Genomic DNA, 14,058 nt, shown 5'->3' with positions numbered 1-14,058 from the left:
CATTATATCAAGATGATGAAACATCATCATATCATCTGGAGATGTTGCAGCTATGCTCTTATGCCAAAAAGACAATACACTATTACTATTCATATAATACTACAAGATGACACGTTTAAAGAACTGACAACTTTTATTTTTCATTAAGAGAGATACACTCCCCGTCACAATTACCACATGGACATGAACCTAGCGCCTCAATTAAAATTAACGGGACGGCGTAGTTATGCCAACTTGAGCATGGTTGTCATTTGGGAGCAAAGGAGTGTAGTTGAATCTCGAGAAATAACAATTGCATCGGGGACACAAATTGAAATGGCTGTAGTGCTAAACTGACAGCAACCATTGAGTGAGCCCACATAATCACAAGCTTACTGGTATATCCATTGTTTCCACATCTACCACTGCTAAGACCACTCTATCTGTTATTTCCAATTCCACTGCAAGTGAGTCCCTAATGTCTTCCGAGTCGATGAAAAGCACTTATTTTGACAATTGCGGTCATGAAAATCAGCCAGATGGAATCATATCACATTTGAGTGAAAGTTGAAATTAAGTCACCTCCAGTTCCCTTCCATTGCTCACTGCAAATGAAAGATTTTAATTAAAGTGATGCCAACAGTATCAGCAATTTGGAACCCAGTAATACACAGAGACTAGAAAACAGAACACCAATTTGAACTGGATGAGCAATCTGAAGACAATCCAAGAGAATCACCGATGCAAGCAAAAAATCGTTATGTGCAGTTGAAGTAAGCAATTTTTCACTACGAACAATAGTCGATGTGGCACTTGGCTTCTGCATACAGATAGCTATCCTTAACAAAAGCCAATAAGCTAGTCAAATGCACAACTACAGCCTAATAAAAATACAAAGAGGTGACTGCTGCCCAATTTGAAAAACTTCATGCAACCCACAAAATAAAACCTGTCTGAGAGATCATCATGACCAAGCGGATGTGTTCATAAATATTAGTTGAAGTTCACTAGACATTTCTGAAGAAATTCATGAAGAGAAAACTGACGAAGGCCATTACAGGTCCATCCCTATCCTTCATTTGCAACTATATGACTGACCTTACATTTTGGAGGCAGCATGAAGAAAAGAACTCCACTGGCAACCTTTATGACTAGTACCATGGCATCAGAACATTCGTCTAGTATATAACTGGGAAGGGATGCACATACTCCTAAACAAAACGTGAATGAAAGGATTAGTTACGTCATCGTTGAGGATGTATCATAGCCGAATTATTATTCAAGCAAGATGCAAAATATAAACCTCTTTGGGCATTATTATGTCGTTTTGGTTCCAAAATTTCTCGCAGTTCTCTGAGGAAGAATGCCGCGTGTAATAAACAATAAACATCTCAAAGAGCGATGACACGCATATCCAGGGCCTTCTTAACCATTGAGTGGTTAATTACTTGAAACTTATAAAGTTTATCGATATCAAGTTGAAGCCTGAGAAGCGACTTTCATCTCTTCTTCTTTAAAGAAGTTCCCCGGGTCATTCTTGTGGCCACCAATTTGACCCTTATAAAAATCACTTAAAACAGTGGACACTGGTAACCATCCAAGCCTAACTGCACTTTCCAGAATCTTTTCTGCTTTTTCCATACTGCCTGCTTTGGCAAATCCACAGACTAAAGTACTACATGTAGTCACACTTAGCTTAGGCTTGCGCTCTCCTATCTTATCGAGTACCGTCAGAATTTCCGGAAAACTTACTTTTCCACACAATGTAGCCAGAAGATCATTATAGACATCTTCACTCATGGAAAAGCCCTTGACAAGCAATTCATCAACAAGCTCAATAGCTTTTGTCAAGTCACCTTCCTTGCAATAAGCATCAACCATCACCGAATAGATTACTTCATCAGGCTCAATCCCTCGGCCCACCATCTCCTCAAAAGCAGCGAATGCTTTGAGTCTGTTCCCAGCTCTGCTCTGACCATTTATTAGCGAAGTATAAGTCACGACATTTGGTGTCAGATTCTGCTGTTGCATCTTGACAAAGAGATCCTCTGCTTTACTTACCATTCCTGCCTTACAAAAATAATCAATGAGAATGGTATAGGTCACATGATTAGGTGCAATGTGCCTATCAACCATAACTTCCACCAAATTCTCAGCTTCACTCAGCTTTCCCAACTTGCTGAAGCCATCAATTACAGCGTTGAAAGAAACAGTAGATGCAAAGCCTTTGTTCACCATATCATTAAACAAAGAAAGAGCCTTCTTTACATTGCCTTCTTTGAAGCAACCATTGATAAGGGCAGAATAAACAAAGCTATCAGGTTCAACTCCCACAGATAGCATCTCATCAAACAAATGGGATGCCTCACCTAAATTGCCAGACTTACAGTATCCATCTATGATTGTAGCGTACGTCACTCTATTAGGAGCCAAGCCTCTAGCTGAAATTCCATCAAACAGCTTCCTAGCTCCAACAACGTCTCCTAACTTACAAAGACCATTAATCAAGGTATTGTAAGTGACAATGTTAGGATTGACACATCTTTGACCCATATCCTCGAGGAGTTGACAAGCATCTGCTAGTTTACCCAGTTTGGACAAACAAGATATAACAGAATTGTAAGTAAAAATATCAGCCACTAGGCCCTTTTCCTGGAGTTCAGAAAAAACCTCCATTGCTTCTTTTAGTTTCCCGTTCTTTGAAAGTCCTTGGATCAACAGTCCGTAAATCTGCACATCTGGGAGCACTTGCCGCTCGAGCATGACCTTAACAACTGTGAATGCTTCTCCGACGTCACCTCCTTTACAATGACCATCAATAAGAGTCGTGCAGATGACACCATTTGGTACTACACCGCAGTCTATCATCTCCATGAAGAATCTGCCAGCTGCCAGCATATCCGCTGCCTTACAATACCCACTGATGAAAGACCCATAAGTATATTCATTAGGCTTGAACCCCTTCTCCGACATTTCAACTAAGTATAGCCTTGCTTCTTCCATCTTGTTGGCTTTGCAGAGCCCCATGATAAGAGAATTATAGCAAAAAACATCAGGTAAAATCCCTCTCCTCTTCATTTCCTCAAAAATTTTCTTTGCATCTTCAAATTTATTTTGTTGGATGTGGCCCTTGATTAGAGTCGTGTAAATAATTGCGTTTGGTTTTACATTTGCACTAATCATCTCATCCAAAAGGCTGTTAGCCGCTTGGAGATGTCCACTGAGGCATAGGCCCTTTATTATCACGGCATAGGTGTAAACTGAGGGTAGCAAGTTTCTACTTTTCATCTCAATCAACATCTCACGAGTCTTAACCATGTCTTGCTTCCTACAGTATTCCTCTATTAGTGGATTATAGCTCTGAGTGTCAGGGCTTGTGCCCACGACAGTCATCTCTTTGAGCAGAGTATTAGCCTTCTCCATGTCACCAATCCTACAAAGACCGGCGATGAGTACGTTGTATGTGGGAACCTTCAACTTTAGACCACGGTCAACCATCAAATCTTTGATTCTGAAAGCCTCATCGACATCACCTTCTTTCATGAACCCATCCAGCAACGCTGTGTAGGTAATTTGTTCAGGATTTAATCCAATATCGAACATTTCGTCAAGTAATGCTTTTGCCTCTCTCGACCTCCTGTGCTTACAAAAGCCATCGATGAGTATGGTGTAAGTATATCGATCGGGTGTAAAACCCTGGCCAGGCATTGCCTTGAGCAAACTTAAACCGTCATCTAGGAGCCCAGATCTGCACAGTCCTCCGATCATTACGTTGAAAGTAACTAAATTGGGGGCACATCCCTTCTTCTTCATGTCAGAAAGCACCTGTTTAGCCCCCTCAGCATCGCCCACCTTGAAGTAAGCAGTGATGAGACTGGTATAGGTGTAAGCGTCAGGAACAACACCGGCCTCCAACATGCCTCCGTAAACCTTCCAAAACAGGGGCATTCTATTGGCCTTGCACAAATCCTTGAGGAGCGTATTGCAACACACTAAACTAGGCACGAGCCCACCATCCTTGGCACCCAAAAAAACGGAGCAAGCTTCGCTCAAAAGCCCTCTCCTTTTGTAAACACTGATGGCAACCTCAAAAACCGCAACGTCGTGACCTCTACTGAATTGACGGTGACTGCAGAGCAAAGAGTCTAATATCTGGGACACCGGCGCCCCAGTATCGATCATACGGTGGGCGACGCCATCGGCGAGAGGAAAGAGCATGGAATCGCAGAGAACGACGGCGATAATGGAGAAGGAATGCAAGTTCTGGGGCCCACCCAGGAAGGAATCGGACCAGCGGAAGAAGCTGAGGAGGCGTTTGGGGTCGCGTACCTGGTTCTGGCGAAGCACGGAGAGCACCACGTCGGGATTGAGCCTCTGGGGAAGGTCGGAGGAACGAAGGAGGAGCTCCCAGTCACGGTGATGGAGGATGGCGGCGATCTCGCTCGCCGTCCCGTGGTGGTCGAGCTGCGAATGCGACGAGGTGGAGAGCGATCGGACGTGCTTGAGGCGAGCGAGTCTTGACATTGACATGGGTCAATGACGAAACTCGATCCTTCGAATATGTGCGTGCGTGGGTGGCTCTGCGGAGGTCGGGATCGCCACTGAAACTGGAGGGCCAGCCGCGACGGGAGAGGGAAGAGATGATGGAGACGACGGCGTCAGGTGGCTTTCCGCATGGGCCGTCATCCCTGGGGCTTGGGCCTTGGAATCCTCGATAGTCGTATCCTTGTTCTTGATCCACTCATGTCTGCCGGGCCGAGTTAGAGGTTCGATCTAAGTTTGTGAAATCCCAGACTTTCATTTTGCACCAACAATGAATCCGTTTGGTTCGGTTTTGGAGAAATGTCATCGGAAAAATGCAAATGCCTTTGGGCTAAAGGGATTTTCAGAAATGCAAATAGTGTTTAGTAAATTGTAATCTTAAAGTGCAATGAGAAACAACTTTGGCTTAAATGGTGTTTAGCAAAATCACACATTGAAAAGCATTTTTTCCTTTTTAGGAAAAAAAACACACACACAAAATCGACAAGACTCGTCGGTCAACAAGGCTAATAAACTGGCCGCCGGTGAGCCAGATCTGGCATCGGCAGCCTTACCTAAGGTCGCCGGTGCCACATCCACATCTGGCTCGCCGGCAGCAAGTTTATTAACTTCACCGGATGCTCGTCGGCCGCCCGCAGCGACCTAAAACCTAGCCGGTGACGTGACGTTACGTATGGACATTTTCCGAAATTATGAAAGTTCGGCTAGGGTAAAATTGGAACGTGGAACATTTCGCAACTAGAGCTCCAAGGGCGTTCAAATCTCTCTTCCGACCAAAACAAACACACATTCGGCTTTCTAGTATTCCTCTCCAAAATCCGCCTTTTCTTCATTTGTAGTACCGGGAGCTCGTCTAGGGTTTTGTCTATTTGAGGTTTAGATGAAGGAATGCAGCAAGGGGACTTGGAAGTGTCGGACATCCAAGTGAGCCCACAAGCCGGCAACCTTGCTCATTTGGTTGGCACCATACCCGGTCCTATCGGCACTCCTTGTGAAGCCGGCACTTTCCAAATCGACGTTACTCTTCTCGGTGTATTCCCACCCTTTTGTTAGCTCATTATTTGCTCGGAGTTTCCCACTTTATCGTCCCTCGGGGCCTATCTCGCCTCTCTCGTCGTTTGGAGTTCAGCGTGGTTCGAGGACATTTCGCATATGTTGTTTAGGATTTCCTCCACTTTCATTATCTACTTGGTATCGCGTGGGAGTGATGGTGCATGTGTGTCCATATCTAGATTTTCGAAGATGGCTTAAGCACTGTCCATGTATAATTTCTAGACATCGAATTTTGGTTTTAAGATGACGCGATTAAGTGTGATAATCCGCTTTGTGATCTTTCCATTTTCCCGAGGATGTTGGACACTCTCTCAAAACTGAGCGGTACTCGCCATATATGTGCGCGTGCGCGCCCCTTTGCGTGGGTAGGTTGGAGGGCAACCTCCATAAGAATGGCAAAATTGAACTCAATACGGTGATTTGAAACAAATTTCAATGTCCGCACTACTTGTTTTCTGTTCTGCGCTGTCACATGTGTCATTCTTTCTCATTCATGTGCTATAATTTAGCTGCTATCATAAAGTGCAGAAAGACTTTTATTTTGCACCAACAATGGGCCAATTTGGTTCGGTTTTGGGGAAATGTCTTTAGAAAAATGCAAATAGTGTTTAGTAAACTGTAATCTTAAAGTGTAATGAGAAACGACTTTGGCTTAAATGGTGTTTAGCAGAATCACACATTGAAAAGTATTTTTCCCTTTTTAGGAAAAAAAAAACACACACACACACAAACGGCAAGACTCGTCGGCCGACAAGGCTAATAAACTGGCTGCCGGTGAGCCAGATCTGGCGCCGGCAGCCTTGCCTAAGGTCGTCGATGCCACATCCACATCTGGCTCGCCGGCAGCAAGTTTATTAACTTCACCGGATGCTCGTCGGCCGCCCGCAGCGGCCTAAAACCTAGCCGGTGACGTGACATTACATATGGACATTATGAAAGTTCGGCTAGGTTAAAATTGGAACGTGGATCATTTTGCAACTAGAGCTCTAAGGGCGTTCAAATCTCTCTTCCGACCAAAACAAACACACACTCCACTTTCGAGTATTCTTCTCCAAAATTCACCTTTTTCTTCGTTTCCAGTACCGGGAGCTTGTCTAGGGTATCGTCCATTTGAGGTTAAGATGAAGGAATGCAGCAAGGGGACTTGGAAGCGTCGGACATTCAAGTGAGCCCACAAATCGGCAACCTTGCTCGTTTGGTTGGGACCATACCCGGTCCTATCGGCACTCCTTGTGAGGCCGGCACTTTCCAAATCGACGTCACTCTTCCCGGTGCATTCCCACCCTTTTGTTAGCTCATTATTTACTTGGAGTTTCCCACTTTATCGTCCCTCGGGGCCTATCTCGCCTCTCTCGTCGTTTGGAGTTCAGTGTGGTTCGAGGGCATTTCGCATATGTTGTTTAGGATTTCCTCCACTTTCATTATCTACTTGGTATCGCGTGGAGTGATAGTGCCTCTGTGTCCATACCTAGATTTTCGAAGATGGCTTAAGCACTGTCCACGGATAATTTCTAGACATCGAATTTTGGTTCTAAGATGACGCGATTAAGTGTGATAATCCGCTTTATGATCTTTCTATTTTCCCGAGGATGTTGGACTCTCTCTCAAAACTGAGCGGTACTTGCCATATGTGTGCGCACGTACGCGCCCATTTGCGTGGGTGGGTTGGAGGGCATCCTCCATAAGAATGGAAAAATTGAACTCAATACAGTGATTTGAAAAACATTCCAATATCCGCACTGCTTGTTTTTTGCTCTGCGCTGTCACATGTGCCTTTCTTTCTCATTCATGTGCTATAATTAAGCTGATGTCATAAAGTGCAGAAAGACTTTTATTTTACACCAACAATGGGCCAGTTTGGTTCGATTTTGGGGAAATATCTTTAGGAAAATGCAAATAGTGTTTAGTAAATTGTAAACTTAAAGTGCAATGAGAAACGACTTTGGCTTAAATGGTGTTTAGCAAAATCACACATTGAAAAGTACTTTTCCCTTTTTAGGAAAAAAAAACACACACAAAATCGGCAAGACTCGTCAGCTGACAAGGCTAATAAACTGGCTGCCGGTGAGCCAGATCTAGCGCCGGCAGCCTTGCCTGAGGTCACCGGTGCCACATCCACATCTGGCTCGCCGGCAGCAAGTTTATTAACTTCACCGGATGCTCGTTTGTCGCCCGCAGCGGCCTAAAACCTAGCCAATGAAGTGACGTTACGTATGAACATTTTCCGAAATTATGAAAGTTCGGCTAGTGTAAAATTGGAACGTGGAACATTTTACAACTAGAGCTCCATGGGCGTTCAAATATCTCTTCCGACCAAAACAAACACACATTCGGCTTTCTAGTATTCCTCTCCAAAATCCGCCTTTTCTTCATTTGTAGTACCGGGAGCTCGTCCAGGGTTTCGTCCATTTGAGGTTAAGATGAAGGAATGCAGCAAGGGGACTTGAAAGCGTCGGACATCCAAGTGAGCCCACAAACCGGCAACCTTGCTCGTTCGGTTGGCACCATACCCGATCCTATCGGCACTCCTTGTGAAGCCAGCACTTTCCAAATCGACATCACTTTTTCCCGGTGCATTCCCACCCTTTTGTTAACTCATTATTTGCTCAGAGTTTCTCACTTTATCGTCCCTCGGGGCCTATCTCGCCTCTCTCGTCTTTTGGAGTTCAGTGTGATTCGAGGACATCTCGCCTATGTTGTTTAGGATTTCCTCGACTTTCATTATCTACTTGGTATCACGTGGGAGTGATAGTGCCTATGTGTCCATGCCTAGATTTTCGAAGATGGCTTAAGCACTGTCCATGTATAATTTCTAGACATCGAATTTTGGTTTTAAGATGACGCGATTAAGTGTGACAGTCCCGCTATGTGATCTTTCCATTTTCCCGAGAATGTTGGACTCTCTCTCAAAACTGAGCAATACTCGCCATATGTGTGCCCGCACGCCCCTTTGCGTGGGTGGGTTGGAGGACATCCTCCATAAGAATGGAAAAATTGAACTCAATACGGTGATTTGAAAAACATTCCAATGTTTGCATGCTTGTTTTCTGTTCTGTGCTGTCACATGTGCCATTCTTTCTCATTCATGTGCTATAATTTAGCTGCTATCATTAAGTGCAAAAAGACTTTCATTTACACCAACAATGGGCCAGTTTGGTTCGATTTTTGAGAAATGCCTTTAGGAAAATGTAAATAGTATTTAGTAAATTGTAATCTTAAAGTGCAATGAGAAACGACTTTGGCTTAAATGGTGTTTAGCAAAATCACACAATGAAAAGTATTTTTCCCTTTGTAGGAAAAAAAAAAAACACACACACACAAAACCGGCAAGACACGTCGACCGACAAGGCTAATAAACTGGCTGCCGGTGAGCCAGATCTGGCGCCGGCAGCCTTGCCTGAGGTTGCCGGTGCCACATCCACATCTGGCTCGCCAGCAGCAAGTTTATTAACTTCATCGGATGCTCGTTCGTCGCCCGCAGCGGCCTAAAACCTAGCCGGTGAAGTGACGTTACGTATGGACATTTTTCGAAATTATGAAAGTTCGGCTAGGGTAAAATTGGAACATGGAACATTTCGCAACTAGAGCTCCAAGGGCGTTCAAATCTCTCTTCCGACCAAAACAAACACACATTCGGCTTTCTAGTATTCCTCTCCAAAATCCGCCTTTTCTTCATTTGTAGTACCGGGAGCTCGTCCAGGGTTTCGTCCATTTGAGGTTAAGATGAAGGAATGCAGCAAGGGGACTTGGAAGTGTCGGACATCCAAGTGAGCCCACAAGCCGGCAACCTTGCTCATTTGGTTGGCACCATACCCGGTCCTATCGGCACTCCTTGTGAAGCCGGCACTTTCCAAATCGACGTTACTCTTCCCGGTGCATTCCCACCCTTTTGTTAGCTCATTATTTGCTCGGAGTTTCCCACTTTATCGTCCCTCGGGGCCTATCTCGCCTCTCTCGTCGTTTGGAGTTCAGCGTGGTTCGAGGACATTTCGCATATGTTGTTTAGGATTTCCTCCACTTTCATTATCTACTTGGTATCGCGTGGGAGTGATGGTGCATGTGTGTCCATATCTAGATTTTCGAAGATGGCTTAAGCACTGTCCATGTATAATTTCTAGACATCGAATTTTGGTTTTAAGATGACGCGATTAAGTGTGATAATCCGCTTTGTGATCTTTCCATTTTCCCGAGAATGTTGGACTCTCTCTTAAAACTGAGCAATACTCGCCATATGTGTGCGCGCGCGCCCCTTTGCGTGGGTGGGTTGGAGGACATCCTCCATAAGAATGTCAAAATTGAACTCAATATGGTGATTTGAAAAACATTCCAATGTCCGCACTGCTTGTTTTCTGTTCTACGCTATCACATGTGCCATTCTTTCTCATTCATGTGCTATAATTTAGCTGCTATCATAAAGTGCAGAAAGACTTTCATTTTGCAACAATAATGGGCCAGTTTGGTTTGGTTTTAGGGGAATATCTTTAGGAAAATGCAAATAGTGTTTAGTAAATTGTAATCTTAAAGTGCAATGAGAAACGACTGTGGCTTAAATGGTGTTTAACAAAATGACACATTGAAAAGTATTTTTCCCTTTGTAGGAAAAAAAAAAACACACACACACACACACACACAAAACCGGCAAGACACGTCGACCGACAAGGCTATTAAACTGGCTGCCGGTGAGCCAGATCTGGCGTCGGCAGCCTTGCCTGAGGTTGCTGATGTCACATCTACATCTCGCTCGCCGGCAGCAAGTTTATTTACTTCATCGGATGCTCGTCGACCGCCCGCAGCAGCCTAAAACCTAGCCGGTGATGTGATGTTAAGTGTGGACATTTTCCGAAATTATGAAAGTTCGGCTAGGGTAAAATTGGAACGTAGAACATTTTGCAACTAGAGCTCCAAGGGCGTTCAAATCTCTCTCCTGACCAAAACAAACACACACTCGACTTTCTAGTATTCCACTCCAAAATCTGCCTTTTCTTCGTTTATAGTAAGGAGAGCTCGTCTAGGGTTTCATCCATTTGAGGTTAAGATGAAGGAGTGCAGCAAGGGGATTTGGAAGCATCGGACATCCAAGTGAGCCCACAAGCCGGCAACCTTGCTCGTTTGGTTGGCACCATACCCGGTCCTATCGACACTCCTTGTGAAGCCAGCACTTTCCAAATCGACATCACTCTTCCCGGTGCATTCCCACCCTTTTGTTAGCTCATTATTTACTTGGAGTTTCCCACTTTATCGTCCCTCGGGGCCTATCTCGCCTCTCTCGTCGTTTGGAGTTCAGTGTGGTTCGAGGACATTTCGCATATGTTGTTTAGGATTTCCTCCACTTTCACTATCTACTTGGTATCGCGTGAGAGTGATAGTGCATGTGTGTCCATACCTAGATTTTCGAAGATGGCTTAAGCGTTGTCCATGTATAATTTCTAGACATCGAATTTTGGTTCTAAGATGACGCGATTAAGTGTGATAATCCGTTTTGTGATCTTTCCATTTTCCCGAGGATGTTGGACTCTCTCTCAAAATTGAGTGGTACTCGCCATATGTGTGCTCGCGCACGCGCCCCTTTGCGTGGGTGGGTTGGAGGGCATCCTCAATAAGAATGGTAAAATTGAACTCAATATAGTGATTTGAAAAAAAATTCAATGTCGGCACTGCTTGGTTTATGTTCTGCACTGTCACATGTACCTTTCTTTCTCATATATGTGCTATAATTTAGCTGTTGTCGTAAAGTGCAGAAAGACTTTCATTTTGCACCAAAAATGGGCCAGTTTGGTTCGATTTTGGGGAAATATCTTTAGGAAAATGCAAATAATGTTTAGTAAATTGTAATCTTAAAGTGCAATGAGAAACGACTGTGGCTTAAATGGTGTTTAGCAAAATGACACATTGAAAAGTATTTTTCCCTTTGTAGGAAAAAAAAAACACACACACACACACACAAAACCGGCAAGACACGTCGACCGACAAGGCTATTAAACTGGCTGCCGGTGAGCCAGATCTGGCGTCGGCAGCCTTGCCTGAGGTTGCTGATGTCACATCTACATCTCGCTCGCCGTCAGCAAGTTTATTAACTTCACCGGATGCTCGTTCGTCGCCCGCAGCGGCCTAAAACCTAGCCGGTGAAGTGACGTTACGTATGGACATTTTCCGAAATTATGAAAGTTCGGCTAGGGTAAAATTGGAACGTGGAACATTTTGCAAATAGAGCTCCATGGGCGTTCAAATCTCTCTTCCGACCAAAACAAACACACACTCCGCTTTCTAGTATTCCTCTCGAAAATCCATCTTTTCTTCGTTTCCAGTACCGGGAGCTCATCTAGGGTGTCGTCCATTCGAGGTTAAGATGAAGGAATGCAGCAAGGGGACGTGGAAGCGTCGGACATCCAAGTGAGCCCACAAACCGGCAACCTTGCTCATTCGGTTGGCACCATACCTGGTCCTATCGGCACTCCTTGTGAAGCCGGCACTTTCCAAATCGACGTCACTCTTCCCGGTGCATTCCCACCCTTTTGTTAGCTCATTATTTGCTTGGAGTTTCCCACTTTATCGTCCCTCGGGGCCTATCTCGCCTCTCTTGTCTTTTGGAGTTCAGTGTGGTTCGAGGACATCTCCACTTTCATTATCTACTTGGTATCACGTGGGAGTGATAGTGCCTCTGTGTCCATACCTAGATTTTCCAAGATGGCTTAAGCACTATCCATGTATAATTTCTAGACATCGAATTTTGGTTTTAAGATGACGCGATTAAGTGTGATAATCCGCTCTGTGATCTTTCCATTTTCCCGAGAATGTTGGACTCTCTCTCAAAACTGAGCGGTACTCGCCATATGTGTGCGCGCCTGCGCTCCCCTTTGCGTGGGTGGGTTGGAGGACATCCTCCATAAGAATGTCAAAATTGAACTTGTTGGAAATATAACGCAAACGACAGGATCTTGTAAATTAAGTCAATGCGAAAATACCAAAGAAATAAACAAGGAACGATAAAGGACACCGTAGACTTACGTGGTTAATGGTCCCAAATCATCGGTACCTACATCCACGGGAGAGCCGGCCCAACAAATAATCCACTATAATCGGAGAATCGTAGTTACAATTCGCTCATACGCTCGAGTGTTTCCCACACCTACGTTTAAGCCCAAACCCAAAGTGTTTACGAATAAACAACTTAATTGGACAAAATAAACTCACCGCACAAATCTCCATGTGTTGAAGCCTAAAGTGAAACGCTCTCGTATGATCAAAATCAAGAACGTCGTACGTACTTTCTATTTGTTCTCGCGCGGCGTCCTTCTCCTTGAGAGCTTCATGGGCGTTCGCAGCTAGTGCGACTCTGTGCGTGTGCGGCTTCAAAACCCTCGCAGAAGATACCATGCCTTTTATATGTGTGCCCCTTCTTTCTCTTTTATTTTATTATTTAATTCCAAGAGTCAACAAAGAATAACTTTGACCAGGGCCCACCAGTTTTCCTTCTCTGTTGAAGACGTCCTTCACTTTACGTGCCATCAGAAGGATTTCTTTTATAGGCAATTTTGAATATTTTCTCCAAAAGAAAATATATATATCTTCACGATAAATATGAAATTTATCCAAGCGAGTCACGTTCCGTAAACGATTCAAACTCGAGACATAAATTCAACAGAACTCAATACGGTGATTTGAAAAAAATTCCAATGTCCGCACTGCTTGTTTTCTGTTTTGCACTGTCACATGTGCCTTTCTTTCTCATTCATGTGATATAATTTAGCTGCTATCATAAAGTGCAGAAAGACTTTCATTTTGCAACAACAATGGGCCAATTTGGTTCGGTTTTGGGGGAATGTCTTTAGGAACATGCAAATAGTGTTTAGTAAATTGTAATCTTAAAATGCAATGAGAAACGACTTTGGCTTAAATGGTGTTTAGCAAAATGACACATTGAAAAGTATTTTTGCCTTTTTAGGAAAAAAAAACACATACACACAAAACCGGCAATACTCGTCGGTCGACAAGCCTAATAAACTTGCTGCCGGTGAGCCAGATACGGCGTCGGCAGACTTGCCTGAGGTCGCCTGTGCCACATCCACATCTGTCTCGCCGGCGACAGGTTTATTAGCTTCACCGAATGATCGTCGGCCGCTCGCAGCGGCCTAAAACCTAGCCGGTGATGTGACGTTACGTATGGACATTTTCCAAAATTATGAAAGTTCGGCTAGAGTAAAATTGGAACATGGAACATTTTGCAACCAGAGCTCCAAGGGCGTTCAAATCTCTGTTCCGACCAAAACAAACACACACTCCGCTTTCTAGTATTCCTCTCCAAAATTCGCCTTTTCTTCATTTCCAGTATCAGGAGCTCGTCCAGGGTTTCATCCGTTTGAGGTTAAGATGAAGGAATGCAGCAAAGGGACTTGGAAGCCTCTGACATCCAAGTGAGGCCACAAGCCGACAACCTTGTTCGTTTGGTTGGCACCATACTCGATCCTATCGGCACTCCTTGTGAAG

The 14,058-nt window shown here is 44.3% G+C and overlaps 1 protein-coding gene across 1 annotated transcript; it reads right to left on the bottom strand.

Annotated features, from left to right (window-relative positions):
• Positions 1–58: 58 nt before the first annotated feature.
• LOC115663455 (pentatricopeptide repeat-containing protein At5g61990, mitochondrial) lies at positions 59–4,509 on the bottom strand. The gene is made up of 3 exons (XM_056314755.1): positions 1,283–4,509; positions 1,078–1,190; positions 59–584 (listed from the first exon to the last, which is right to left on the bottom strand). The coding sequence occupies exon 1, from the start codon at positions 4,507–4,509 to the stop codon at positions 1,453–1,455; it is 3,057 nt and encodes a 1,018-aa protein (XP_056170730.1). The 3' UTR covers positions 59–584; positions 1,078–1,190; positions 1,283–1,452.
• Positions 4,510–14,058: the final 9,549 nt, after the last annotated feature.

This window comes from Syzygium oleosum, unplaced genomic scaffold (genome assembly GCF_021117445.2).
Source record: "Syzygium oleosum isolate NSW1041296 unplaced genomic scaffold, Sole_v2.1 Sole_v2.09, whole genome shotgun sequence".
NCBI classification, from domain to species: Eukaryota; Viridiplantae; Streptophyta; class Magnoliopsida; order Myrtales; family Myrtaceae; genus Syzygium; species Syzygium oleosum.
Note: the sequence above shows the minus strand (reverse complement) of the source record. Positions and strands in the feature narration are given on the sequence as shown.